The sequence below is a fragment of the Didymella exigua genome, assembly GCF_010094145.1.
Source record: "Didymella exigua CBS 183.55 unplaced genomic scaffold M421scaffold_11, whole genome shotgun sequence".
In the NCBI taxonomy this organism is placed as follows: domain Eukaryota; kingdom Fungi; phylum Ascomycota; class Dothideomycetes; order Pleosporales; family Didymellaceae; genus Didymella; species Didymella exigua.
The window spans coordinates 456,366-481,079 of record NW_022984785.1 but is presented as its reverse complement, the minus strand read 5'-3'; the positions used below and the strand labels follow the sequence as shown (position 1 = coordinate 481,079).

The following is a 24,714-nucleotide window of genomic DNA, read 5'->3' as shown; positions in this document are numbered from 1 at the left end:
GTGCAGCCGTGGGCAGGGCAGCGGGTGGTGGTGGTGGTGCGAAGGGGGTGCGGTGCGGACGGGGTGCGGACGGGGCGCGGACGGAGGGTGAGGCCAGCGACGAGCGCGGTCGCGGGCGTGCTTATGCAGATATTATGGGACCCCCGAGATGGGCAGCGCGTCCCAGCAACGCCAAAATAGTCTGGGCGCAGCGAGCGGCGGGCGGCGGGCGGCGGGCGAGGGATGCCTTTGCACAGCAGAGTCTGTTTGCCGGTGCAGTAGGAAAGTCAGAGCCGTATTGTATTGCAGGTGTCTCAGCGCGGTGTCGTCAAGCACCCATGCGCGGGAATAGAGGGAAGTGGCGGAGGGCCCGGAGACCAAAAACGTCTCGTTCGCGGATTGCACTCCTGCGCGTTGCTGACGAGCGCATTCGGCCGGCGTTTACACAGTACCGGGGCCCGAGCTGCGCTACGCTGTATGAGAGATGTCTTTTCGTCCGCAAAACAAAACCGCCTGCCCAGAGAGTCTACAAAGCCGACAGACGACTGCACAGGCGCCGCTCGCGTGCTGCGTGGCCTCAAGATGGTCTCGCAGCCGTTGTGCAACATGACGCCCCTTGAGAGCTGCTCAGGTCCACTGCCCACTGCCTACAGCCTACAGCCCAGTGAGCATGACGCCTCAGCCCCGCGCCCGTCAGCGTCATGACTTGTCGTGCTTTCCTAAGCACTTTCCCCAAAGACATTTCTAGCGCGTCTGCTGGCTGCTAGCAAGGGGACTCAGTTCCAATGGCTCGTACGAAGCTGCTGGGTAATCTGGGCACGGCAGAAAAACACAGATGAGCTCTGTGACCCTTCTGCAGGGAAGACCTCATCCTGACACAGTGGACCCCGGGAGCGCTCATGAAGATCAATGCGAAGCAACGAGACCGCCTCACCAGGCACCACGCTGCTGTCCATGCTGCTGTCCATGCTGCTGTTCATGCTGCTGTTCATGCTGCTGTCCATGCTGCTGTCTACGCTGCTGTCCATGCTGCTGTCTACGCTGCAGTCCATGCTGCTGTCTACGCTGCTGTCTACGCTGCACTTATTACTGCGCTCCCCTGGACGCACTGTGCCGTGTCCAGTATGTCAGCGTGTCAGCGTGTCAGCGTGTCCACATCATGCGTGAAGCTGCGGACGCTCGGTGCTCGGATGCGGACGAGCGAGCATTCCGCTGCACGTCGTTGATGAGCGCCCGCACGCGTCACGACTCACGACGTCTAGGCCTGTCCTCAGCCTCCCGTAATCCGATGCTAGCGCTCCACACGATCCCGTGAGAGCGCGCCGCTGGACTTGCGACCAGGCCAAGCATTCTGAATCCAACCCCACTCTATCAACAACGCGTCGCGCGTCGGTGCAAGCCAGCCGACGCCCGCCATGAAGCGGCACAACTCGTCCAACAACAAGAGTATCCTGCACTTCTTCAAGAGGGTCCCGCGCACTTCGCAGGAGACATCTCCAGGTACTGCTGCACCATGCCCTCTTGAGACACGCACACAGGAAGCTGCAGCCTCGGGCTGACCATTCGAGCAGCAGTAGACAATGCCAGCGAACATGTCTCTCACCAGCCCGCTTCCAGCAGCATTGCACTGCCAGATTGCACGCAAACATCTGCAGCTGGTTCATCCGTATCCTTTGGTTTCAACACCTCCACCGTAGCGGACGCACCCACCACCGAAGACACCATCATGACATCGATCGAGACGCTACCACCAGCCACATCGCAGGCCTCTGCAAGCTCGCGCATGAGCAGGCGAGTCACATCAAACGGGCAGCAAGCTGTTCTCAACTCTGAATCAGACTCCGACTCGATAGGAGAGCTGGAGTTTGGCGTCTCTGCGCCAAAACCATTGAAGATGTCAACAAACACCGGTCGAACAACTCGAAGGACAACTTTCGAGGACGAGCCTGAGCTACGCAGACCCCCCAGAGCAGACCGAAACAATGGCAGGCGATCCTTCAACCAGCTCGTGCAGACAGCGCAGAAGAACATAGACACAGAAAGGAAGATCCAAGAGCACAAGGCTGAGCTGGCAAAGGAGGAGGAGGCCTCTGTCCTCTTGACCACAGATCTGGACAAAGACACACTTAAACAAGCTGTTCAGGCTGGCGAAGACTCGGATCAGGCTGATCGACTGTACAAGGCAATGCAGAGAACCAACGAAGTTCGAGTGCACACTGCCTACCACTTCTTCGAAGACTCACCCAGTCTATCTCTGACATATCCTTTTCCTGAAAAGAGCCTGCCAGAACACGGCTGGGCTGCATGTTTCGAAGGTGCATTTCCAGTTCTGCGACAGCTGACTATGCTAACATCAAGCCAGTGCCGTCCACCCGAGATCAGGCTTTCGTGACTGGATTTGCCCAACAGATCTTTCGCCTGCACGAGTTGCCGAAAGAACTTGCTACATGGATGATAGACCAAAGTAAGGCCTGTTCTCGAGTGGGAAGTATGCTTGCTTATCTGGCTAGTCTGTCTTGGTCACAGTCCAGCGTTGGACCAGAAGTATCTCGAGATACTCCAGACTCATGATGAGCAATTGCAAAACCAGCTCAGTCCGAAGCGCCTGGACGTCATGTTCAAGTCCATCGGCGCTCAGATCGAACTTCTGGAAACAGATGCTGAGATCTTGCCGTCCGAGGCGCATGCGAAGAACGAGCGTCTATTACCTCCGTCGCTCAAGCGCATCGCGACGCTGTTAACATTGGCCGCCCCGTGGTAGGCCACATTCCATGTTCGAGGAGTTGACGCTGACTTTACAAGGCTACACTCGAAAGCTCGAATACACAGCTTACACCTGCTGTGTCACACCTGCTTAGACGACCGCCTTTTACTGGACTCGGACATTCTGAACTCTGTTCAAGCCGCCATCGAAGCAGTCATTTGCCAGTACGCCGACAACCGCAAGCTGGCTTCTGGCGTAGGGAGCCCTCCACCAGATGATTTGCATTCTCTGATCATCTCTCAGCTCACACACGTCCTACCAAAACTGCTCCCGCGCATCACAAATCCTCTTCTACAAGCAAACCTCATTCACGCGTTTCCAGCGAGATCGCCATTGACGGCCTACTTACAGCGACATCTGGCTCTATCGTTCCTACTCTTCCCCGATACGGTCGATGTGTCCCTTACCGACCCGCAGCTGCCCAATCTCATCCACGCGCATCTGGACAACTCACCACACTATCGCATGAGCAAAGACACCAATTACAGCCACGTCGCAGCCCGCCTTACGCTCCTCGACATCGCAATTGGACCCGGGCCAACCGCCGTCCCCTACATCCCACTCATCAGCCCTCCTCCCTCAGAAACAGGCTCGCCAACTCCCCTGGCACCGACTCCAGCATCCTCGGCGGTGAAGGAGTTCAACAAGGAAATCGACGCGCTCGCACAACACATCAAGCTGATCGGCAATTCTATCGTCGAAACCGGGGCAGCGCTCGATCTCACGATTCTGGAAGCCAAAGAGCGCTGCGAGAGACTCTTTTGGAGATTGCAACATGCGGTGCGCATTGGGGGGAAGAAGGCGGAGAATGTGTTTGGGGATGACGTCGGAAAGCAGCTCAAGGTCAAGAAGTTCTTCAAACCGTTTCCGAAGAGAGCAGTTCAGAAGGAGACTATCTTTGATCAGTAGGGCGAGGACGAGGTGCAGGCATAAAATGCGGCGCGTGTGTTGAAGCAGAGGTCGTAGAGAGATTTATGATGCCCAGTCTCACCTATCATGAATCTTCACATCAACGTTGGCTACGTACAATGGCAAAAATGCGCCACACTCTTCCACCTCCGCGTCCACTGCAGACATCGACAGAGCTTCGACACTTGGGCCAACGTCTCTTCATCGTCGCGACCACGCGTGCCATGCATCGTTCAGGGGGATCTACAGCGTAGCGCAGCCTCGCAGCACACTCAGTCCAGCCCAAGCCCCACAGCACGACCAAGACCCAGATAGCGCAGGTTGCGCAACTGCATCCTTCGCCCAGTCCCACGCTGCAACACGCAATCTGGAATCTGCAATCTCGCAATCTCGCACGCAGCTCAATCTCCCTCAGGCCCTCAATCAATGGCGCCGCGCACAGCGAGCCCGTGCCGAACGCGTACGCTGCGCCAAGCCAGGCTAGAAGGGGAAGCGTGTGAGCGGTGCTGCGCGGGCAATGCTGCTGGATAGATTGGATACGCGAGGCGATTGGGGGGCCGCAAGCTAACTATACGGTGCGGTGCGGTGCTGGCTTGACGGCGACTTGGCGGTTGTGGGAGGGGGACATACTTCGTACCTGATGGTGTGCTTCGCGCTCGTGCATGACTCGCGCAGCGGAAAACTCGCGAGCGGCGAGATTGAATGCTCCACCCGCGTGTGTGTGATTCGGCAGTGGAGAGTCCTAGTCGCCCGGGGGCCTGTGGCTGCGAGGGCAGGTGCCTGGCGGTAGCTGGGTGCCGGGGCCATGTGCTGTCTGGCGCGCGCTGGGTTTCCCGTCGAACGGTGCTGGTGTTTGAGGTCGGGGGTCTAGATGGTGAGACGGGGACAGGGGGGGAGGTGGCGTGGACACCGGATGATTGCTTGGCCGGATGGGGGATCGTTTCAGTGTTGTCACATTGTGCCGGCTGCCGAGTGGTGGGTGTGTGGGCGTGGATGCAGGGCGAGCTGTGGCTTGAGATGACAGGTGTCGCGAGTGCTTGGGAGGCTTGATGTGTGAATGAAGGGTGACGGCGGCAGCAGCACGAGTGGTATAGATGGCATTGGAGGTGTGGTCTGCACTTGGCATTGTATCGTGCTGTATGCTCGGTCGTCGAGAGCGTTGATATCTGGATCTGGTCGAAATCTTGTACTAGACGATCCAATAGAGTCTATAGAATGCTATGTGCATATGAAGTGTAGTTCGAAAGAAATGTGGACACAGCACTGCTGGCCCTGTCATTACTGCATCATCTCATACATAACAGGAGGGAAAGAAAGAGACGTTCGGAATCGGGTATATGTCGAACAGCCTTCGTCCCATCTCCTCCAAAACCCACAAGCCTCCCCCCCCCCTGGCTCACTCTTTTCTCTTTGAGCCCTTCGTCTCTTCTCGTGCTCTCTAGAACCCTCCGCCATTCTTCTCGTCAATGTGCCTGTAGCGCTCCTGCTCCATCCTGTACTTCAGAACCATGGCCACGCAAAGGACCAGTATGAAGTCAACACCAACAATACCAAAGGCCGCGGTGAAGATCTGATCAAGGTAGCGGTTGGTGAATGAAGAAAAGGGACCAATGCATCCACCCTTCTGAGCTGCGACAAGAGCGTTGCTACAAGTTGAATCCTGGACGAAGGGAGGCGTAGTGGCGTTGACGTATCCGCAGCAGTCAAACTGATTCACGTTAGCACTTCTTTCTCGTCTTGATGACTGCTCCACAACTACCTTTTGCTGCAGAAGAGACTGGATCTGCGGTGTCTCCCGTCCCCAGAGAACGCTCAGGTTCCGGCGCGTCTGCAGCGTCTCTACCCAGATAGCAACACCCAGACTGAGTGTGAAGGTTGCACAGATGACTACGAGCCAGCCTTGAAGGCGGAGCCAGCCTCGGTTCGTAGGGAGGAAGAGTGCCGGCAAGGATAAGAGGAAGGTAGCGAAGACGAAGATGGCATTGACAACACCAGCTGTCAAAGGGCACTGGCCGAGCAGTAGATTCTGGGTGACGTTCGCTACGGTCTGTGTTTCCCGCATCGCTGCCTCCGACATCAACGAAAAGCCCAGCAGCAGTCCTCCGCATCCAGCGAAGAGTAAATCGAAGCCGATGAAGGCCAGCATCAGCTTGTTCGGCATGGTGGAGGTTGGTGGATGGTAATATGCGTCCTGCGGCTCGGTATGGTATGGTGAATCGGATTAAAGAATGGAAGTCGAGTGCAGCGGAGCCGTCCGGCGTGCTCTCGATGAACTACGACAAGTGCAATTATTAGATGTATTGGAGAAACGAAGAGGAGAAGAAACAGCAGCGAGGGCGGGAAAACAGAGAATGCATGGCGTTGCGCGGACGGGCAGCTGGAGCATTAAGAGGCTCTGCTGGGCGCGTCGCAGTCGCAGAGGGACGAGGCGAATGGAGTTTCAGTGGTGTTCGAGCATGTCCGTCGACCAATTACCGTCGCGGACGTCGACGGTGGTTCGATGCGTTTGGCGCTGAGACTGCCCGTGACGTACACACGCCGTTAGAAATCGGACAGCAAAGCCTCAAGGTGTCTGCAGGCTAGAGGCTACATCTACATGTGGATATGAGGCAGCTGTTGCAGCGCGGCATCGCGAGCGACGTTGGTGTTGAGCACCGCAAGTCACGCCGGTGTGCGATGTTGGTGGCGCCTGCAGCGAAGGAACACGCTTGACCGAGGCGATGCCCGGGTTTGGCAGGAGGACTGCAGGATCGAGGCTAGTGCGCCTGATGTAAGCAGCTAGCCGGTGAGCGGTAGGCCAAGTGGGTCTCTGTGCGCGCGCAGACGGTGAGTGGTGGGATAACGCTCGGGCTCGAGGCAGAATGGCGCTTTTTCGTGATGAGGGAAGTGCCCGCTGCTGCTCTTCTCAAAGCGTACTGACAGCTTCAGGCGCGTCTCAAGGCACGATATGGGTGTCGAACTGCTTGTAGCAAGCAGTGCTTCCCACTCAGAGCAAGCAGACGGGGCAGGCGACAGCGGCCACGCTCCCCCGCGCCGCCCATTCCACCCAAGCGCGCGATCTGCGATTCAGCGCCGACCAGGGTGCGCGCTCAAGCGGTCGCCCGCCCCCCCGTCGTCTGCAACCACGGCAGGCGTCTGGTCTGGCACTGGCACCAAAGCAGCTGCTATACTTTCCCCTCCGCCGCCCGTTTCACTCTTTCCCCAATCTCTCTCGCTCTTTCCCTCTCTGAGACAGCTCTCTCGCACCTGCACCACCCAGCGTGTGCCCTGCGTCGTGCTGCCTATCGCTGCCTTTCCTGCCAAACTGCCGCGGCCAAGCTCCCACAAGCTCTGCGGGCTCGCCCCAACTGCTTTCGGCGCCCTCACTCCACTCTAACGCAGCTTTTGCTCGCTCCAGCTGCTCTTGGTACGTACCGCGCGCTGTTGTTGTTCGCGGCTGGCGCGTTCTGTCGGTCGCACCCCAGCCATCCCCCGGTCCGCCGAGCCCTCGCTAGCCTGCCAGTCACGGCCGCTGGCCTGCGCGCCCGAGCAGGTGCGGTGTTTTTGGTCGCCGGCAGCGCCGTGCAACCGAGCTCCTGCCCTCTCCTTGCATTCCTTGCTCGCCGCAGCGAAAGGGTTCAGCATCCGCCTCTTAACTTGTCTCGTTCTGTCTCCAAGCGCGCCTGCTTTCCCCATTCATCCACCCGGGCCTAACCCGACTCTAGACAGCTGCACTCGTCTCGTCTGCCTGTTGCGCGCAGTCCAGCCCGCCAAACAGACGCCGAGGGTTCCTCCCCACACAGACAGCCCGCCCAACGCAGTTAGGACCGCCCACCGCCAGACACCCGCAACCATCGACGCGCGCGCAACACCACCGCCATGGCCAGCGAAATCACCGAGCACGACCAGAACGCGTCGCCCTCGCTGCACGACGACGGCAACGGCCAGCTGAATGCTGACGCCAACCGCGGCACCAAGCGCCCGCGCCCGGCCGCCGATGACGACGACGACGACGACGACAAGCCCGGCCGCGAGCGCAGGAAGATCGAGATCAAGTTCATCCAGGACAAGTCGCGTCGCCACATCACCTTCTCGAAGCGCAAGGCTGGTATCATGAAAAAGGTGCGTACTTGACGTTGTTGTCGCTGCGACGCGTGCCCCTCTCGCAGGCGGCCGCGCGCAGTCCCCTCGCGCAACGATTCGGCGCCCTGCGCATTGCATCGACTAACGCCGCGCCAGGCCTACGAGCTGTCCGTCCTCACCGGCACCCAGGTGCTGCTGCTCGTCGTCTCGGAGACGGGTCTCGTCTACACCTTCACGACACCGAAGCTGCAGCCGCTCGTCACCAAGCCCGAGGGCAAGAACCTCATCCAGGTACGCTGCACCGTCGCTGCACGTGTCGCATTGCATCACTGACCGCCTGCAGGCCTGTCTGAACGCACCTGAGCCCTCCAGCGGCGATGCCAACGGCGTCGAGGACAACCAGGTCGACTCGCCCGAGGACAACCACGCGCAAATGCCACCCGGCCAGCCCCGCGGCGTCCCCAACAACAACGCCATCCCCCAGGCTTACATGACACCAGAAGCCGCTCTGCAGTACCAAAACTACCTCCAAGGCCACCAGCAATCACAGCAGTACCCCATGGCCCAGCACGGCATGCCCCGCCATCCCAGCCAGCACTATCCCCAGGACCAGAAGCTCGGCTAAGCGCTGAACCCATGACATGACTTTGCGGGCCTCTGCCAGGTTTGGTAGCTGGCCACGATTCGGGCGTCGTGCACACTGCCCAGGACGGATACCCCTTATATTGGCCAAAAAGTAATTTTGCATGGCTCACGAGCAGTGCTCTGGTGTACGGTACGCAATGGCGCTTGTTTGCGATGTGCTAGACAGAGGGGACGATATGCATGTGGGAACTCTATGTTGGGAGCCAGGCGGCTGCTGTTCTGATCAGACGATTGTACGTCTTCACGTGGATACCGGCGTGGCGTGGTGTTTTCTTTTTGCGGTCACTGTGGACATCTATATCATCTCCCGTGTGTCATTTATGAGCACTGCGTATTTCGACCCCTCTCACAGCTAGAAGCATCGGTACAATACGATAATTCACCTCAACACGACTGCCTTCAGTTGTGACTCTTTGTGGCCTAGCGAGCTCTGGGCGTATTTCCCTGTTCGAGTTTGAGCAAATCACCACTTTTGGACACCGGATTGCACTTAACAAGTCATGCGGCAAAGCGTTCTTTCCCAAACGGCGCCCCTGCATCGAGTTTGCGGGGTCGAAAGCAACATAGCCGAGTCTTCTGGACCAGACAATGCGCAGCGTCACTTTCCACCACACCACCAAGACCCTTGCAATGTCGCCCTCGACCCACTCTCTGACGCCTCCAGTGCTCTGGCACAGCCTCTTTGCCCAACCGTGGCGGTTTTGCAATCCCCTTGGATCCTTGTAAATGCCCGAGTGCTCGACGTACTGCGGAAAAAAGAAACATGTGGCTTGCTCTGCACGACAACCGGTCGTTACAGCGCGACGCGGTGCTCCATTCAGCATAGCCTTGACTACCGGAAACTGCAGTCATGCTGTTGCACAACGATACTATAAGTCGCGTTCTGGTCATGATGGCGTAGGCTGCCATGGACTCGAAGACCTGGAAGCAACGAAGAAGGCGCGGGCGTTAAAGCCGGCATTGAGTGCGGCAACGAGATGCAGCAGGCAGACGGGAGCCCTGAGATACTGACGGACGCATCCCTACTGTGGATCACAGGAAATTACCCTGCAATATTACCCCTGTCGCTGTGTACATCCTCCCCTCCTGGCGACCGCGGAAGAGGGTTCAGACAACGTCTTGCGAATAAGGCCGGCACAAAGTGATCTGGGAAGATGTACACGAGCGGACACCACCTAGCGGGAACACGGCATTTGTGTTGTGTGACTGGGGTTCATCACACCCGACATTACGCGCATACACTGACGAACCGAGATCGCAGGACCTCAATAGCCTTGCCATCGCTAGGCTGCGATATCACGACAAGTATTCCAGGCATCAGGTCCTATGACATGAGTGCTCCGAACCTACGCGCTCGAGCAAACCAAGGTCCGACATCTGGTGATTTGCTTAGGCAAAGACAGTAGAGCTCGAGCATATCCACAGGCTACAGCACTCGGCCTTTTCGACACGCTAGACGTCACGGTACATGCGTGAGAGGCAGTTACATTTTCACCCCACAGAAGCATGTTTCGCTCGATTGCTCTGGGTGCCACGCCTTTCACTCATCTTGACACTGTTCATTACGCTTTATCGAGTTATCCTAGTTCGCCTCACTACTCGCTATTGTACAGCATGTGCTATCTACAGGGAATAACTTTCAGCTGTGGGCACATCCAGAAGTCGCTCTTTATGGCATGCAAATACGCCGAGCGATTGCCTCGCACAACCAATGTCGACGCACCGAAGTTCTGCCTGTAGGGCTTCAAAGTCATCAGAAGTATAATTATTGGAGAATCGTGTGGGTCTAGTAACATGAACATGTATGACCGCCTACAAGCTAAAGCATTAAAGTCACTCCTCGAACGCAAGACGGTCATTGAAAACGAGATCGCCAACTGCGCTAAGCGTATCTTCAACATCAAGGCTTGCTCAGATGGCAGTATGCGACCTCTGTATAACTGGTATCAAGTCTCCGAAGAAGGGTGGAATGCAATCGAAGAACAAAGGCGACAGGACACTCTTTGGAACCTTGTGTTGGCGCCGAAGATGGAAAAGGCAATTGCCCTCTTCAAGGACAGCTACAACAAGATCGTGACAGCACATACCGTCACACTCAACGAGCTTCGCAAAAGAGATACTGGTGTAGCCACGAAGGGCTATCAACCAGCACTCAACATGCCACCTCAGCCGGATTGGAGCATTGTGGACTTCCTCCAAGAGTCGTTTCTGACACATCCGGATTGTACGATGTACAATGAGGTGGTTCTTACAGTAAAGACAGGGTTGTAATACGAGGTGCTCAAGCTCGAGAAATCTGCACTGGAGGCTTGTATGGACGACGTTGGATGGACCTTGCCCGAATACAAGAATGCAAAAGAGAGTCTGGAGGCAATGTTGCCATACCGGTTGGTTCGGTCTGTGGAACAGTCCGGCACGGCCGTCCGAGTGGCTTTTGTGTTTCAAGGTCATGGTATGAGGTTGATTCGTTTACACCCAGAGGACGAGGACGAGATGATGGACGTGGCTGTTTGATTTGCCGGTAGCCTGCAATGTCTGGTAAGGCAAAGATGCGCATTATGAGTATCGACTCTTGAGTCCTCACAACGTGACATACCGAGTCGCGATTTCGTGATCTTTTTCAAAAGAATATACATAATTCTTTGCTTCCACGTCAGCACTTGAGTGAACGCTGCTAGCCTCGCGAGCACCTATGGACCTGAGAACGCTAATCCCCAGACCGGCCTAGATCCATCGATGTCATCATCGATTGTGCTTCGACCATGGCACTGCAATCTCAAATGTATTGCGGTCAGCTGTTGAGTAATATAGTGCATCCGATCAACACATCATTGTTATCACGATGCCGCCTTGGTCCATGATCTCGCCTGCCTCGCGGGGCATTGGTTTCGCTCTTGCCCGAAGGGTCCTGCAAACCACCAACGCGCCTGTTGTCGCAACAGCGCGTAAAGATCTAGACAAGACGAAAGAGCAATTGCTCGAAGGGTTGGACGTCGATGAAGCGCGATTGAGGGTGTTGAAACTAGATGTCACAGGTAGGTGGTTGCGACATTTCACGTTCGTAGCATTCGGAATGTGTGGGCTTGCTGAGCAGATCCTGGTGGAAGCTGACATCCTTTGTAGACGAGTCCACAATCGCAGACGTGGCAGTAGCGTGCAAAGAGAAGTTCACGCCAGGCGATCACCAGCTCCAACTGGCCTTCTTCGTGCCTGGACTGCTCTTTCCCGAGAAGGCGCCAGCTCAGATTGACGCTAAAGATGCGCTCCTCACGTTCCAAACAAATACTCTGGGGCCGATGCTCATGATCAAGCACTTTTCGCCCTTCTTGCCAAAGAAGCGTGCGGAGCTTGCCAAAGATGAGGAAATGATGAAGGGCCTTCCACAAGCGGCAAGCATGGCGATCATGTCTGCGCGTGTGGGCAGTATATCGGATAACAAGCTTGGAGGCTGGTACAGCTATCGCGCTTCGAAAGCTGGCGTCAATCAGGTCGTCAAGACATTCGATAACTATCTGCGGACAGCATCTGGTGACAAGGCACTAGCGTTGGCTTTGCATCCTGGCACAGTCAAGACCGAGTTCAGCAAAGAGTTCTGGGGTGGTGTCAAGAAGGAAAAGCTATTTGAGAAAGAATGGGTGGCAGAAAGACTGGTCGATGTGGTCAGGCAGGTAGGAGTGGATGGACGGGGCAAGTGCTGGGATTGGGACGGCAAGGAAGTGCTACCCTGAAGACCTCTACGCTTGCAGGTGCAAACCCGGCGTCCTCCTTCTGTTGTCCCTCGCGGACTTGAAATCTTCTCAATACCAACATTTCGTTCTTTTCACATTCAACGGCTCTCATTACCAGCATTCCTTCTATCATCACTTCACTCATTCACTTCACTCGTTCACTTCACTCGTTCACTTCACTCATTCACTACAATGGTTGACGACACGCCGCGGAAGCAGCCAGATGACGGTCGATCCCCGTCCCCACCACTGAACAGGGCTCACGCAGATCGTCATGGGAGTCAAGCATACGAGACTCTGTACCCTGGCGAGACCCTAGCTGGTGGCACTAGTGGTGGTCATCGCTCAACACCAATCTCTGAATCGCTAGACCCCGAGCAACAGCAGACTCCCGACGGCGTCACAGGGGCTCAAGGTCCAGCGGAAGCTCCCATCCAGGCGGAAAACAGCTGGATGGACGCCTGGTGGATGTACTCCCAGGGCTCGATCGGCAGTACAAATGATGTCAGTCTTGGGCAATACCTCAGCGACGCGATATTGAACGATCCATATCCTGAGACTAGCCCGTCTACTTCACCTGCCGGAATGTCATCAGCTCTGTCTGCCGCCGGCTCTTCAGCTTTACTTTCCGCGTCCGCTACCGATGATGCTTCGAGGCCAACACGAGAGTTATCCGACGGTCACACCAGGTTTATAAATCAGCTACCAGCCTTCCGAACGCCTAATATTTCTCCTGTGTCTGGCAGAGCTCGCAGCGACGCTTTCAGTACACCGAACACCTCACCGTTTCATGTCCGAGCTCATAGCGCTGCAATTTGTACGCAGAACTACTCTCCTCCGTTTGGTCACCGACTCCAGTCTTCAACTGCCGCACCGGCTGCCAACACCAATTCGAGACCAGCACGATACACGTCCACTCCCGGCTCCTCAATTGTACCTATCCTCTCTGGACTCCAAGCCAACAATCCTATAAGTACGCCAAATGTTTCTCCCTTGTCTGGGCACCGGCCAGATCCTGTGGGTTCTCCACTTACGGTCTACACTCCGTCTGGACATCGATCATCCGTCACCACTCGGAGGATTGGGAATTCAAGCTGTACGCTCTTTTCTAATCAAGATCAGCAAACACATTCGACACAGCTGCAACCAGAAGTGCAGCTGGAGCACGCAGAACTCCAGATGTTGTCACTACCGGAGCGACCTGCGCAGCCCACAGGTTACGGTGTAGAAGTCTTGTCCACCGAGAACGCTGCCAAGACGGACCCTGCACAAGAAGGTATGTGTTTGTCCTGGCACGTTAATCCAGGCTTGGAACACATCACTGACACATTACTGCAGTTGACAAGCGACGGTTTCTCTTTCCTCGTTACAAGTTCGAGCCGTGGAAGTCGGATGAGAAACCATGGGAAATGGACGAGATTATAGATAAAGTGGGAACCAAGAGGAGGAAGGAAATCGCAGGATTCGACGCAGACATCAGCCTTGTCCCTTTGGTAAGATACGCAAGCAGCAAGATCCGGGCACAAAAGTCCAGGGCCGACTACCGAACTTGGGCCCAAGGAGGTAAAAAGTCTAAGCAGAACCGAGACACCGAAGGTCTCCCCACCAAAAAATCACGTCCATTGGCTTCAGAGCCACAGCTACTCGGTACGTGGGAGCGACAGCCTTCAGGGTTTCGCGAGAAGCGTGCCCGATATCGCCCGGGTTACAGATGGGCAGTGCACGGCGTTCTGAATCCCAGATACGGAGCAGCGCCTGAGCCCAAGACAACAGACGCAGAATCCAGAGCCTCGAATCGTCTTGACACTCTCCAGGCCGGAGCTGACGGCCAGGATGCTCCGGGAGAACGACCCCAAGCACGGCCGTGGCCGGGCTCGTCGAATGATTTTTTTGGTGGCAACGGCTTGCAGATAACACACAAGCACTCCGTCTTGTGTGACAACCTCCAACCATCTCTGTCGCCAGATTCTGGCGTCCTGTGGTCCAGGGATGTACGTGGAATCCAAGACCAAGATGGAAGGGCCAGTGTTCCGGTCTCCAACGAAACATATAGTGTATACGATGACCCCTCCTCCGATGAGCATCCGATGATTTCGAGAAACACTCCGATCTCTATGGTTCTCTCGAGTCGACCCGATTATGGTGTACATCGCAACAATGTAGCTGATCAGACTGGCACGCAAACGCCAGAATATCCACAACGAACGCAACCCGTTGATAACCTGGAGACATCCACACTTGCCGAGCCTTTAGATGGATCCGATACGTCAGCAAACAAAAAAATATCAGCAACTGGAGACGTTTGGGCACCTCTGACTGGAGGGAGTGATCGCGACTGCGGGGAAAGCAGAAGGCGTACACATCAACGCATACTAGGTGAAGCTCTTGATAATGCTCTACATGATATTCCTATACGAGAGGTAATCCCGGAGGTCTTCAGTCTGGCATCGCAGCCGTCTGGTACTGCACATTCACCATCCCATACCGACAATATCCGCGATTGTAGAGGTCTGGAATCAGTACCATTGACCACAGCCGAACAAGGCCATCGTGCCAACGAGAACCGTGGTATTACCGCCCACAGATCTGTTGAAGCAAAGCAACATGCTCTCGTTGGATGGGGTACACTGGCAAGTAATGCACTGCATCGAGTATTGGGTGGACTCGCGCCATCGCCAACGACGATACGTGCCGTTCTGTAGTCGCTTGAAGGCGGGAGATATGGTGGAAGACCATCGATCAGCGACAGGGTCAAGTCTACAGAGAAGTGTGATTCAGTTACTGGGCACATCTCAGTATAGCAGAGCGATCTTCACTCCTGCTACGTGCAGCTGTGCACAGGCTTGAAACCGATCTGAATTCTGTGCTACGTTCGAGTATGTCTCCGTGGATTCGTTTGTCTCCGATAGCGCCATGAAGTCCTCCTAGTGCTGCAACCTTCCAAATATTACTTATATTGCGAGCTCCACCTTTTGAGTTAGTCTTTCAGTCCATCTGTTATAGCAGACACTGAAACATCCCTTAGCTGTACCGAGAGCCGGCTTCGAAATATTGTGGCAACGTCGCTCGAGAACCAGGAGATCCTTTCGAGCAGCCAGCAGAGACGAGACTTGGCTTCAGGCTACACGAGGCGCTCGCAGGAGCCACGTTAGATCTGATTGATACTACCGTTCTGCACCATCCTGTCTGGGCGCCCAAATTTTCAAGGCAGCTTTTGAAAAGCATTTGCTTGCATGTGGCATTTTACAAGCTCATGGAAACCGCCTATGAAGTCACATCCCGCCAAAACGAGCGATTTTTGCTGTATATCGTCTTCACAGACGGATAGTAGCGCACCGTACTACTACTTGTGTTGACCCTGCATAGCTATGAGAGTTCGTGCGACACAATGGCAGGGGATGTTTGTGCGCGTATCGGCATGACCACGATAGGCTGCTCAGCTGCCAGGCTGTCTTAAGCTACGCTGCTCGGAAACGACCATCGCAGACTCCGGCGAGGCGAATGGCTGCTAAGTTCTTAGACCGTATGCGACAACTTAGGAGCATACAACAATGCAAGTCTTGAGATATAAGCCTCTAGCGGCAATCGAGCGGGATAAATCTTAGAGAATCATCGCACTTCCAGCAATCCTTTGTTACTGACTAAGGTTGTTGAGGAAGTTTGGCGGGATGGGCTCGCGTGACTTCAAACTTTGCGCATGGCCGGGGAGGTCAGCATGAGCAGCATGTTCTAGGACAGATATAGGCAGGATCTCCTTGGCTACTCGTATATCAGCAGGATATTAGTCTATTGGTCCTACAGCTCGCTCTTCGCGCCACTCTCTGGCCTGCGCCCCTTGGCGATCAAAATTGTCCGCCACAGCTTCTTGCCGCTGAACTCCATGTACGATCGCTCTTTCAACGTGACAACATCGACATCTACGAATCCAGCTGTAGTAAATATTTCTTTCACACCGTCAATTGTGAAATGCGGAACGACAATGGAGTCGGCCATCTTCTTGCGTAACTCTGGGCTGGGGTTCGTGAAGTCCCCGTTCCTGTTGTCGTGCTTGTGCTCATGCTCGTGTGCATGGTTCCGGGTATGGCCATTGTGAGCTTTCTCGTCGGAATGCTCGTGTTTGTGACCGTGACCGTTGTGGCCGCGACCATGATCATGCTTGTGTATTGCGTGATTACCCCTGCTGCCTTCAACAGGGTTGCCGTCCTCGTCAGCGAGCAGATCACCACCCTCGAGGAAGTCGTTGATGACCAGTGCACCGCCTGGTCGCAAGCGCTCTTTCAGCTGCTTCGCAGCATAGACCACGTCTTCAAAGTGGTGGAATCCGAACCCGACGACGGCGAGGTCAAAGTCCCACCATTGCTTTCCGTTGAGCTCTTCAGGCATGGGATTTGACTTCTCGAAAAGGTCACCGACAACTGCATTCACCATCTCCTTTGATAGACCAGCAGTCGACGCGCGGGAGTTGTACGTTGCGACCATGTTGGGAGAGATATCGACACCGAGCGTCTTCGTGACATAAGGCCCGAATGTGCGTGTCATCACTCCAGTGCCGCATGCGTAGTCCAAGAGACGAACTTCCGAAGCATCGGTGTTGAAGCCAGTGTTGGCGAAAGGAATGCCGATCCAGTCCAGTCTCCCGCGGAGTTCATCAGCAACTTGGGTGTTGACTGTTGCGAACCACGGCTTGGTATCGTAGGAATCAGATATCGCACTGTGAATATTAGATTGAGACCAAACATCAGCTGTTACAGGTGCTGGCTTACTCAAAGTACTTCCGGTTAAGTTCTGCTACGGACATGTTGATAACACTTGAGTGATAAGTGCAATTGAAGATGGCTGATGTTGTTACTGAGGAGCGTTGGATTGGCTGAGTGCTTTATTGTGGGTCGTAGATATTATAGCTGGGACGTGGAGTGATGTTATATACGTAGTCCCGCACTCTGACGCGGATGTGTGGAGACTTTTGCGGCTGATGGAATGTCGCCGCTGTTACCAAGGATGAAAAACTCCTTTTGGCTAGATCGAAGACTAGCTCCACAGTGTATGGCTACAACTTCGTCGTATGAGGAGCTTACATGATGCTTGCAACGGACCACCTATGGAGAATAGTGTTTCTGGCTGGCTCATAATCTGTCAATTCTTCTACGGCGGACCCTTTGGGCTCTCAGCTGCACCATTTGCAGCTAAACCTCACCGGTTTACACAGGCCCGGAGACATTCAGGTCTGTACACTGAGGATGAGTCGACGGACACCTACGAAAGTATGCCCCCAATGATTTGAATATCGAGTGACTCATTACCGGTCGATGTTCTATGTTCCGAGCTTGCACTCTGTAAAGCTTGCTGCCGGGCGAGGCCCTCTGTTCGCTTGCGCTGCTTCCTAGAATCTGCATCCTCCCAGTTTGGCTTTGAACTTCCAGACGTTGCGTTAGACGTGAGCTGATAGGACTCCAGTAGCTTTGTGCGGAACCGTGCTATCCTCTCCATATTGATCTTGAAGCGTTCGTTGGCAATGCAGACCAAAGTCCTCAGATGAGCCTCACTTATCAAGGAGACATTGCGACCTGCCTCGTCTTGATAACCAATGATCGAGTCGAAGGAGTAGCCAGTTGACCGGATGGCAACTACTGGGGTCGCCTCTCCTGATTTCGATGCGCCCAAGCTGACTGCACCGCTCTCTCGAAAGCCGGCTCCCATTCCAGCGTTCAATATCTTCTGAGCGTGATCGAGGGAGGCATTCAAGATATGAAGGATCTGTAGGATGTTAGGAAAGTTATGAGCTGATCATGGTTGACCTTACCATTGGCTCAAACTTCAGATGAATGAATCTGCGCTGCGCATCAAATCTGCTAAGCTCATCGTCCGAAACTTTTTGCAAACCAAACTTTGACGTAAAGTCAGTTGGAAAGGAGACGTCTGGCACCTCTACTGGATCGTGCGAGATGAAAAGCCAAGAGCCTCCCCCGCCTTTCCCGCCTGGTCCGGCACGCGACTCCTCGCCTTCTTTTGGGGATTTCAGAGCATCGCCGTCCGCTTTCCGGCCCTCGAGGAAGACACTGATCCTACCGGAGCAGCTGCTTGTTGTGACAATGCCATCAAAGCCATTGATCTCGCCAATCAATCCACGAATCGGCGCATCAATCGATCCTTTGGGTGAGAGGTCATGGTACTCGCCATCTGGAGCGTCGAGCTGCTCCAAGATCTTCTGCCTACGGGCCTCGAAGCGCGATGTCATCCTCGCAGTGTTGGGAAGGGAGAAGTCAAGAAATCGATCCCGTGATATGGCGACGCGAACGTGCGTGGGTTTTCGCGGGCCGTACCTTCCAATTGGTTCGTCTGCGTCATTGTTGTGGCCCTTGCACCTTGACACCTGCCAAACTTTCGCCGTCCGACGACACTGTTTTGCACGCGACATTGACGTGTGATTTTCCATACAGGCGAGATTTCAGCATGCCACGAAAGCCGACAAAGCCGTCTCCAGAAACGGCACAGGGAAGCACATCGAAGCGGCCTGCGGCCGACACTCCCAGCAGAGCCTCCAAAAGAGCGCGAGCAACAGCGCGAAAGTCATATGTTGAACCAGATACCGATTCTGAGGCAGATCCTGGCATAGCGGGCACAAAGGTTGATGTGGAGTCTGGAGACATCTCTGACTTCGAGGCGCAGAGTGAGAAAGAGTCGACTTCGGAGTCTGAGCCAGACGACGACGCCAGCGACGAGGAGCCAAAGTTTCAAAAGGGTTCATTGAGGAGTCGACCTCAGAAGAAACGCACGAACACGCAGCAGATTGACGAAAAAGAGCTATGGAAGCCAGGCGCAAAGCTGAGGCCTGGGACACAACTGATCATCAAGAAGCCAAAGGCCCGAGATGCTGGTGACACAGCATACACTGAGAGCACCATTCATCCCAACACTATGCTGTTCCTTCAAGAGATTAAGGCTAATAACGATCGCCAATGGCTGAAGTGTAAGTCCTGACCATCAGCCAGTCAGGTATAATGGGTAGTGACTTTTGAACAGTACATGACCCAGACTATCGAGTTGCAGTACAAGACTTCAATGACTTCATAGGCAAGCTCACAGAGAGAATCGTGGAGATAGACGAGACAATACCCGAACTTCCGGTGAAGGACATTGTGAGTACCGACTGGCTAAACGGAATGTTCCCTGCTGACAATGTCAGGTATATCGCATTTATCGAGGTATTACTTCTCGACCATGTCATGGTTCCCGAAGCTGACAATGTTAGACGTTCGTTTCTCGAAGGATCAGACACCCTACAAGGTAGGTGATGCAGCAAGAACGATGGGCCGAACGACCATGCCCTTTCTGGACTCTGGACCGCGAGGGGGCAATATCAAGCTGACGCAGAACCAGACGTACTTCTCGGCGGCATGGTCAAGGACGGGTCGCAAAGGCCCATATGCCGCTTACTATGTCCAGATTCAGCCGAATGGAGGCAGTTTTGTCGGTGAGTGATGTTCTTCCGAGTGTTAAGTCAACCTCTGCCTTTTCGAAACACCCTAGGCTGCGATCCTGCCTCGTGTCAACGTTCACCGCCAAGAAGAATTTTTGGTGCATCTGCAAGTACTGACAAGCAAAGGTGGCGGATTGTGGCAGCCGGACGCTGAACCCCTCAGGAAACTGCGACACGAGATTGATCGCAGATCTACCAGGATCAAGCAAATACTAACAAACGATCGGATTCGGGACGCGTTTTTAGCAGGTGCTCCCGACAACGAGAAGAAGGTTGTCAAGGCATTTATTGGCTTAACCTCGAACGCGTCAACTGCGTTGAAGCGCCATCCTAAGGTAACGTCTTTCTCATTTCGTGCACGCAGAGCCCAACACCCGCTCTCGAATCAAGGCTATGCTTGCCGGAAGGCAGATGCATGCAATCGAGGTCCTAGTCATCTTGACTACTGGTCTTTCTGAACCGTGTTGAATGCTCGATCTCAAAACAGTATTTCGCGCCGTCCTATACATGGTTCCCTGTCTCCCCCAGAGGCCGGAGCCACGTCCGGCCGCGGGAGCCGTGAACTGTAGCGATCAGGCCAGTAACTGTAATGTCGGACCTGTTCGGGAATCGAAATAAACCGACACCTCGCCGCCACCGGCCGTTTTTTTGATGCCCGACGCCCCAGAGACAGGTTTCGGCTTCAAGACAATTGACCGTCAGTTGTTCAACCATGCTACGTAGCGCTTTGGTAGACGGCAAACACCGTCGTGTCACAGTGTATCTCACGTCCATCGTCATTGCTACTCTTTCGTTATCCATAACCCATGCAATGACTACATGGTGGTGGTGGAGCTCCGATTCGCTAACAGCTTTTGCCCAGGACTTCTCCATGGAACACAAAGACATCGACCTACTCCGTCTGAGAAGCTTTACTCTTGGCAAGAAACTTTCCGATGAAGAGGTTGTAGGACCGGAAGGTATAGACCGGATCGCAGAGTTGATAGCCTGCATAGAGCCCTTTGTGAGTTGGTTCTAATCCTAGTGCTTCGATGACGAGCCCCTGGCGTTTCAATATTGCTGAGGGGTCACCGGAAAATGGCGGGCTTCAGCAGTTGCGGCGCGGTGCCCTAGTACAACCACGAGCGGATAAAGTCTCTGTCTACCATGCGTTGGCAATGCAGCACACTTGCTTCACCGACAGCTGCACCGCCGAAGTCGATATGGGGAAGCGCGCCACAAAATATTGTTGGCTGGGCTGAAGGACGAACGCATGGATAGTCGCGGCGCTAACGCTGCCTTGCAGATCACCTACCTAAACAGTGTCGTCATGCCTGACGAAGAATCGTCCAGCTCCAGCAGCGAAGACGGAGACGAAGACGACAAGAGCGATGATGCCAGTTCTGCAGCGGACGAGGCTGGCAAGTGAGCATTTTCCAGACTCTTGAAATGCATTCGCGCGACCCTGTCTCCATTTTGTCTTGGACTACTCTTGCAGAGAGACGGTATTGGATGCTTCGGATTGGTGGGAAGGGAGGCAGGAAACCTGGCGGCCCGGCTTCGCAGGCGCGAAATTGGCCAATCAGCGGTCGTTTAGCACTGAGACGACGCGCTTCGAGCGAGTCCGAACATTTTTTGCATAGCGCCTGCACGTCTCCGTCTTGGGTGGCACCGTGCTGTTTTAGCTTCGCATGCACTACTGATCATGTGACTTTGAACCCCGGTCCCCTTTTCTAGTGACCGGGCCGCTGCTCTTAGCATCCGCCTTCCCTCGTTGGTGTGCGGCATAGACGGCTGAGCTGTGGATCGAACCTTCTCTCCACTTTCGCACTCAACAACGCCGCCTGAGCCGTCACAGGATATCATTGCGATGTGCATCCCTCAATGTCAGCTTTGCGGCACTCACAGACTGCCTGATTCCACCTGTGCTCGTGTCAACGGTGATTGACAGAGTGATCTTGCGCATTGACCCTTGTAATTCCGGTGACAGTTCAGCTGCGAGGACGGGCCGGGGCGCGATGCATGGATTCCTTTTTTCTCCCGCCTGACGCGTCCCACACCAGACCATCCACATCGCGAGACAACCTTCACCACCCAGGCCCGTTAGATCGACTGCGGCTACATGATGGGAGCTGCGTCGGGGCGTGCCGGTGCGCTGCACACGTTAGTGGAAATTGCACTCGTGTGCAAGCGAGCTCATGAAACCTGCAGAATCCTATGAGCAGGGACTATGATATCACCAGCCCGGTTTTGGACTGATTCTATTGAGCGGCAACACGTTGCACAGCAAGCAAGGGGAGTGCAAGGTGTGTTTGCGTCTGAAGGTTTGCGACCACATCGATGGCCGCGGTTGTTGGTTTGACGAATGGCTTGCAAACGCGATCCACTATGGCTTGCAGTCTGCATAATCACGAATGCTGACCTTCGCAGACTTGGCTTGCAATCGTGACGTTTCCGTCTCTGTCCAACGAATCAAGCCTGTCAGCACTTGCCATCGGCCGGCGATTCTGCACGATGGCCTGTTGGCATGGCACGATTTGAGCATAACACCAGAACAGGACCGGCATCATCTGTCTCATGGTAGTGTCGATGGGCAACCAGGCCGTTTGTGCCACAGAACAGTGAACATGCAACTGCAAGGGTCGGGCTCCATGCGCGCAGCTTCAACAATGCTCAGCAAATTGCGAGAAAGCACCTGGATCTAAAGGCTGCGCAATGCAGTCTGCGCAACCAGCATCAGACAGGTGACGGCTCAAATGCGACACACTTCGGGTGTGCGCAGGCCCTTCGCGAAGCAGTGTTTTGAAGATTCCTTGCAGTGCTTCACAAACGTGACGAAAAAAACGGCACAGCTCTTTGCTCATCCCGGGACTTTGACGATATCTTCCCGCTTCTTGTTTCTCTTTTCGACCCCGCGTGCGTATGTCAAGGTACATCAGACGCGCTTCAAGATCGATTGGGTGGTTGGTGCCAGTGCCACCACTACTTCCGGTCTGACAGAAGCGCAGCCTCCGCGTGTCGACCGACGCCACGCATCTCCGTGGGCAGCCTAAAAGTCCTTGGTAACACAGAGCTCGTCAATCTCAATCCAACCGACAGATGCGGCAATTGTCCACAGCCCGTGCCGACCCGTGAAATCGTGTAACCATCGTGCTGGTCGCCAGCCCTGCGCTCACCACGCTCGCGTGTGCTGTACGACTACTGTAATCGATTAGGTGCAGAGTGCGATTATCGACCTGCTTCTGTCTGACGAGCACGGCTGCCGAATGATCCTAGTACAACAATATTTCCTACCCCACAACATGCGGTTGGCTCGGTGGTTCTGCCTCCTTTGAGCTGGCAAGAGGTCGTGTATACGGCAGTTCACACTTGCTCGATGCAAGGCTGCTGCCATGAAGCCACCCTCCAAGCGGCAGGGCACAGTGAAGCGCTCGGTTCGGGCTGACTTCAGAGCGGCCACAGCATCCGCGCTCATCTAACATGCGCTCGTGACGGCCTCAGATGTGATGCGGTGTGGCAGACAATCAACTTACAACAGCAAACATGGTCCTGCGCTATTGGCTGCAGGGAGTCAGCTCGATATGGTGATGGTCCAGTAAGGGCAGCCGTTGGAAGGACGAGGTTTTGACCGGTCCTGTGACCTTCTGACCATGCAAGGTTTTCATTCAAGCATGGCAAGCGATGATTTACCCGCTCCATGCAAGGCACTCAGCTGGGAAGTTGAAATAACCACACGAATAAACGGCCTTGGAAGACATTGATTGGACGACTTTATTCTATTGACCTGGGCGTCGGAACGTCCGGATTGTCAATCAGCGGGCCGCCCTGATTTGCCTTTAGGTACTCGCCCAACGCGAAGGGAGCAGAAACGTCGGGCGTTCATCGATGATCCTCGTGGCTGATGGACGACAGCTTTCTCGTTAGACTTTTTGCGACTCCACAACAGCGCAGCCACTTGCAACGCTCCGCACGATGCCGAGGCGGAGACGGTACTCCAGTAGCGGCAAGCGACGAGTGTTTCGCCCTTCTCCTTCGTCCCGCGATGCGTGCAACCGCATCCTCCGAATGCGTCATCCTCAGCAGCGGGAAGTCCGGCACTAAAGGCCCCAGTGAAAGAAACTGGCCGCGTTTCTGCGCTCGAGCGGTGCGGCGGAGCTGGCGAATCACAGACACGAAGCTGTTGTTTTCATGGATTGCAGTACGCGAGCCGTCACCGGCGCAAGGGACGAAGGATCTGCCAGATGGCGATTGATAGATTTTGCAAGATGATTTGGTGGTTCATGTGGGTTCGCCGCGTGCCATGCTCGTCTTACACGAAGCACTGAGCGCTGAGGACCAAGCAAACGCAAGTTCATTGCGATCATCCAGCGGGCCAGCGTCGGCTTAATTACGCTGGAATTTACGAGGAGCTGCTGCGCTCGAGGATGAACGGTAGTTCCACAAGACGTTGCCTTCCGCTACCTGGGATGGCGGCGCCGCTGACAGGAAACTGCCTCAAGTCGCCGAGTCGTGAACATGGGCAGGCTGTCCTTACTAGCGACAGCGCGCGTCACGGGTCGGTCGGGCGCACACCAACAGCCCAGGACAGGGCTGCGTGTGCAGCCATCAACAGACATTCGACCGATGCAAGAGCGGCACCAGCCCTAATATCCCTAATTGCGACGGGCAACGTCGACAGGCACGACCCTGGTGTGCAGGATTCAGGATCGCGGGCGTGCGTCGACGTTTGAAAATGCTGCGCGTCGGCTTCACGAGGGACCATGGGATGGGAGCATGGGATGGGAGCATGGAATGGAGAATGGGGCGGGAGCATGCAGCAGCTCACCGGCACGGGTGCGAGGCAGCAGGCGTCGGATAGGCGTGGTGGTGCAAGGTGGAGCAACACGCAGTGCAACACGACGGGCACCACGACAGGCTCGTGCAGCGTCGACGAGGGCGACGAGGGCGACGATGGTGAGCGATGAGCTGTCGTGGGCAAGTGGTGCAGAAGGAAACAGTGCGCAGCAGGAGACGGCCCGCGTGAATTGAGTCGCGCACATGGCAGGCCACTATTGCCCGAGGAGTGCCCATGGAAGCATGGACGCATTAGGGCATCGTCCTTGCATGCAGCTTGCTGCAAACGAGGGGAACATGACCATGACGGCGACGCTGCGGTGGACGGCTGCAACGTG

General features: G+C 55.2%; 14 protein-coding genes across 14 annotated transcripts; 8 read left to right on the top strand and 6 right to left on the bottom strand.

The window, feature by feature from the left end:
- The first annotated feature begins 754 nt into the window (after positions 1–754).
- Positions 755–1,499, top strand: M421DRAFT_136699 (uncharacterized protein). Its single transcript, XM_033587430.1, has one exon. The coding sequence runs from the start codon at positions 815–817 to the stop codon at positions 1,292–1,294; it is 480 nt and encodes a 159-aa protein (XP_033449582.1). The 5' UTR covers positions 755–814; the 3' UTR covers positions 1,295–1,499.
- On the top strand, positions 1,395–3,652 carry M421DRAFT_100445 (uncharacterized protein; the record flags this gene model as incomplete). Its single annotated transcript, XM_033586519.1, has 5 exons — positions 1,395–1,479; positions 1,677–2,294; positions 2,342–2,443; positions 2,490–2,736; positions 2,782–3,652. The coding sequence occupies 5 exons, from the start codon at positions 1,395–1,397 to the stop codon at positions 3,650–3,652; spliced, it is 1,923 nt and encodes a 640-aa protein (XP_033449581.1).
- A 1,438-nt stretch (positions 3,653–5,090) lies between these two features.
- On the bottom strand, positions 5,091–5,813 carry M421DRAFT_100444 (tetraspanin; the record flags this gene model as incomplete). Its single annotated transcript, XM_033586518.1, has 2 exons — positions 5,091–5,360; positions 5,412–5,813. The coding sequence occupies 2 exons, from the start codon at positions 5,811–5,813 to the stop codon at positions 5,091–5,093; spliced, it is 672 nt and encodes a 223-aa protein (XP_033449580.1).
- Positions 5,814–6,418: 605 nt separating this feature from the next.
- Positions 6,419–7,215, top strand: M421DRAFT_136643 (uncharacterized protein). Its single transcript, XM_033587427.1, has one exon. The coding sequence runs from the start codon at positions 6,600–6,602 to the stop codon at positions 7,026–7,028; it is 429 nt and encodes a 142-aa protein (XP_033449579.1). The 5' UTR covers positions 6,419–6,599; the 3' UTR covers positions 7,029–7,215.
- Positions 7,216–7,510: 295 nt separating this feature from the next.
- Positions 7,511–8,339, top strand: M421DRAFT_61251 (MADS box transcription factor Mcm1; the record flags this gene model as incomplete). Its single annotated transcript, XM_033595864.1, has 3 exons — positions 7,511–7,753; positions 7,871–8,005; positions 8,058–8,339. The coding sequence occupies 3 exons, from the start codon at positions 7,511–7,513 to the stop codon at positions 8,337–8,339; spliced, it is 660 nt and encodes a 219-aa protein (XP_033449578.1).
- A 167-nt stretch (positions 8,340–8,506) lies between these two features.
- On the bottom strand, positions 8,507–9,348 carry M421DRAFT_136645 (uncharacterized protein). The gene has a single exon (XM_033587428.1). The coding sequence runs from the start codon at positions 9,181–9,183 to the stop codon at positions 8,674–8,676; it is 510 nt and encodes a 169-aa protein (XP_033449577.1). The 5' UTR covers positions 9,184–9,348; the 3' UTR covers positions 8,507–8,673.
- A 669-nt stretch (positions 9,349–10,017) lies between these two features.
- Positions 10,018–11,004, bottom strand: M421DRAFT_136688 (uncharacterized protein). The gene is made up of 2 exons (XM_033587429.1): positions 10,956–11,004; positions 10,018–10,885 (listed from the first exon to the last, which is right to left on the bottom strand). Exon 2 carries the CDS (start codon positions 10,808–10,810, stop codon positions 10,271–10,273), a length of 540 nt encoding a protein of 179 aa, XP_033449576.1. The 5' UTR covers positions 10,811–10,885; positions 10,956–11,004; the 3' UTR covers positions 10,018–10,270.
- A 140-nt stretch (positions 11,005–11,144) lies between these two features.
- Positions 11,145–12,205, top strand: M421DRAFT_419857 (NAD(P)-binding protein). The gene is made up of 2 exons (XM_033592272.1): positions 11,145–11,394; positions 11,483–12,205. Exons 1-2 carry the CDS (start codon positions 11,202–11,204, stop codon positions 12,085–12,087), a joined length of 798 nt encoding a protein of 265 aa, XP_033449575.1. The 5' UTR covers positions 11,145–11,201; the 3' UTR covers positions 12,088–12,205.
- Positions 12,206–12,279: 74 nt separating this feature from the next.
- Positions 12,280–13,912, top strand: M421DRAFT_4476 (uncharacterized protein; the record flags this gene model as incomplete). Its single annotated transcript, XM_033594663.1, has 4 exons — positions 12,280–12,591; positions 13,210–13,363; positions 13,426–13,734; positions 13,902–13,912. 4 exons carry the CDS (start codon positions 12,280–12,282, stop codon positions 13,910–13,912), a joined length of 786 nt encoding a protein of 261 aa, XP_033449574.1.
- A 1,970-nt stretch (positions 13,913–15,882) lies between these two features.
- M421DRAFT_60686 (S-adenosyl-L-methionine-dependent methyltransferase) lies at positions 15,883–16,885 on the bottom strand (the record flags this gene model as incomplete). The annotated part of the gene is made up of 2 exons (XM_033595805.1): positions 15,883–16,798; positions 16,851–16,885. 2 exons carry the CDS (start codon positions 16,883–16,885, stop codon positions 15,883–15,885), a joined length of 951 nt encoding a protein of 316 aa, XP_033449573.1.
- A 455-nt stretch (positions 16,886–17,340) lies between these two features.
- On the bottom strand, positions 17,341–18,322 carry M421DRAFT_61301 (uncharacterized protein; the record flags this gene model as incomplete). Its single annotated transcript, XM_033595874.1, has 2 exons — positions 17,341–17,841; positions 17,888–18,322. 2 exons carry the CDS (start codon positions 18,320–18,322, stop codon positions 17,341–17,343), a joined length of 936 nt encoding a protein of 311 aa, XP_033449572.1.
- A 128-nt stretch (positions 18,323–18,450) lies between these two features.
- M421DRAFT_419853 (uncharacterized protein) lies at positions 18,451–20,486 on the top strand. The gene is made up of 6 exons (XM_033592271.1): positions 18,451–19,054; positions 19,108–19,223; positions 19,271–19,289; positions 19,337–19,371; positions 19,465–19,558; positions 19,691–20,486. Exons 1-6 carry the CDS (start codon positions 18,538–18,540, stop codon positions 20,020–20,022), a joined length of 1,113 nt encoding a protein of 370 aa, XP_033449571.1. The 5' UTR covers positions 18,451–18,537; the 3' UTR covers positions 20,023–20,486.
- A 101-nt stretch (positions 20,487–20,587) lies between these two features.
- M421DRAFT_419852 (uncharacterized protein) lies at positions 20,588–21,197 on the top strand. Its single transcript, XM_033592270.1, has one exon. The coding sequence runs from the start codon at positions 20,817–20,819 to the stop codon at positions 20,970–20,972; it is 156 nt and encodes a 51-aa protein (XP_033449570.1). The 5' UTR covers positions 20,588–20,816; the 3' UTR covers positions 20,973–21,197.
- Positions 21,198–23,351: 2,154 nt separating this feature from the next.
- M421DRAFT_91799 (uncharacterized protein) lies at positions 23,352–24,629 on the bottom strand (the record flags this gene model as incomplete). The annotated part of the gene is made up of 2 exons (XM_033597980.1): positions 23,352–23,698; positions 24,116–24,629. 2 exons carry the CDS (start codon positions 24,627–24,629, stop codon positions 23,352–23,354), a joined length of 861 nt encoding a protein of 286 aa, XP_033449569.1.
- Positions 24,630–24,714: the final 85 nt, after the last annotated feature.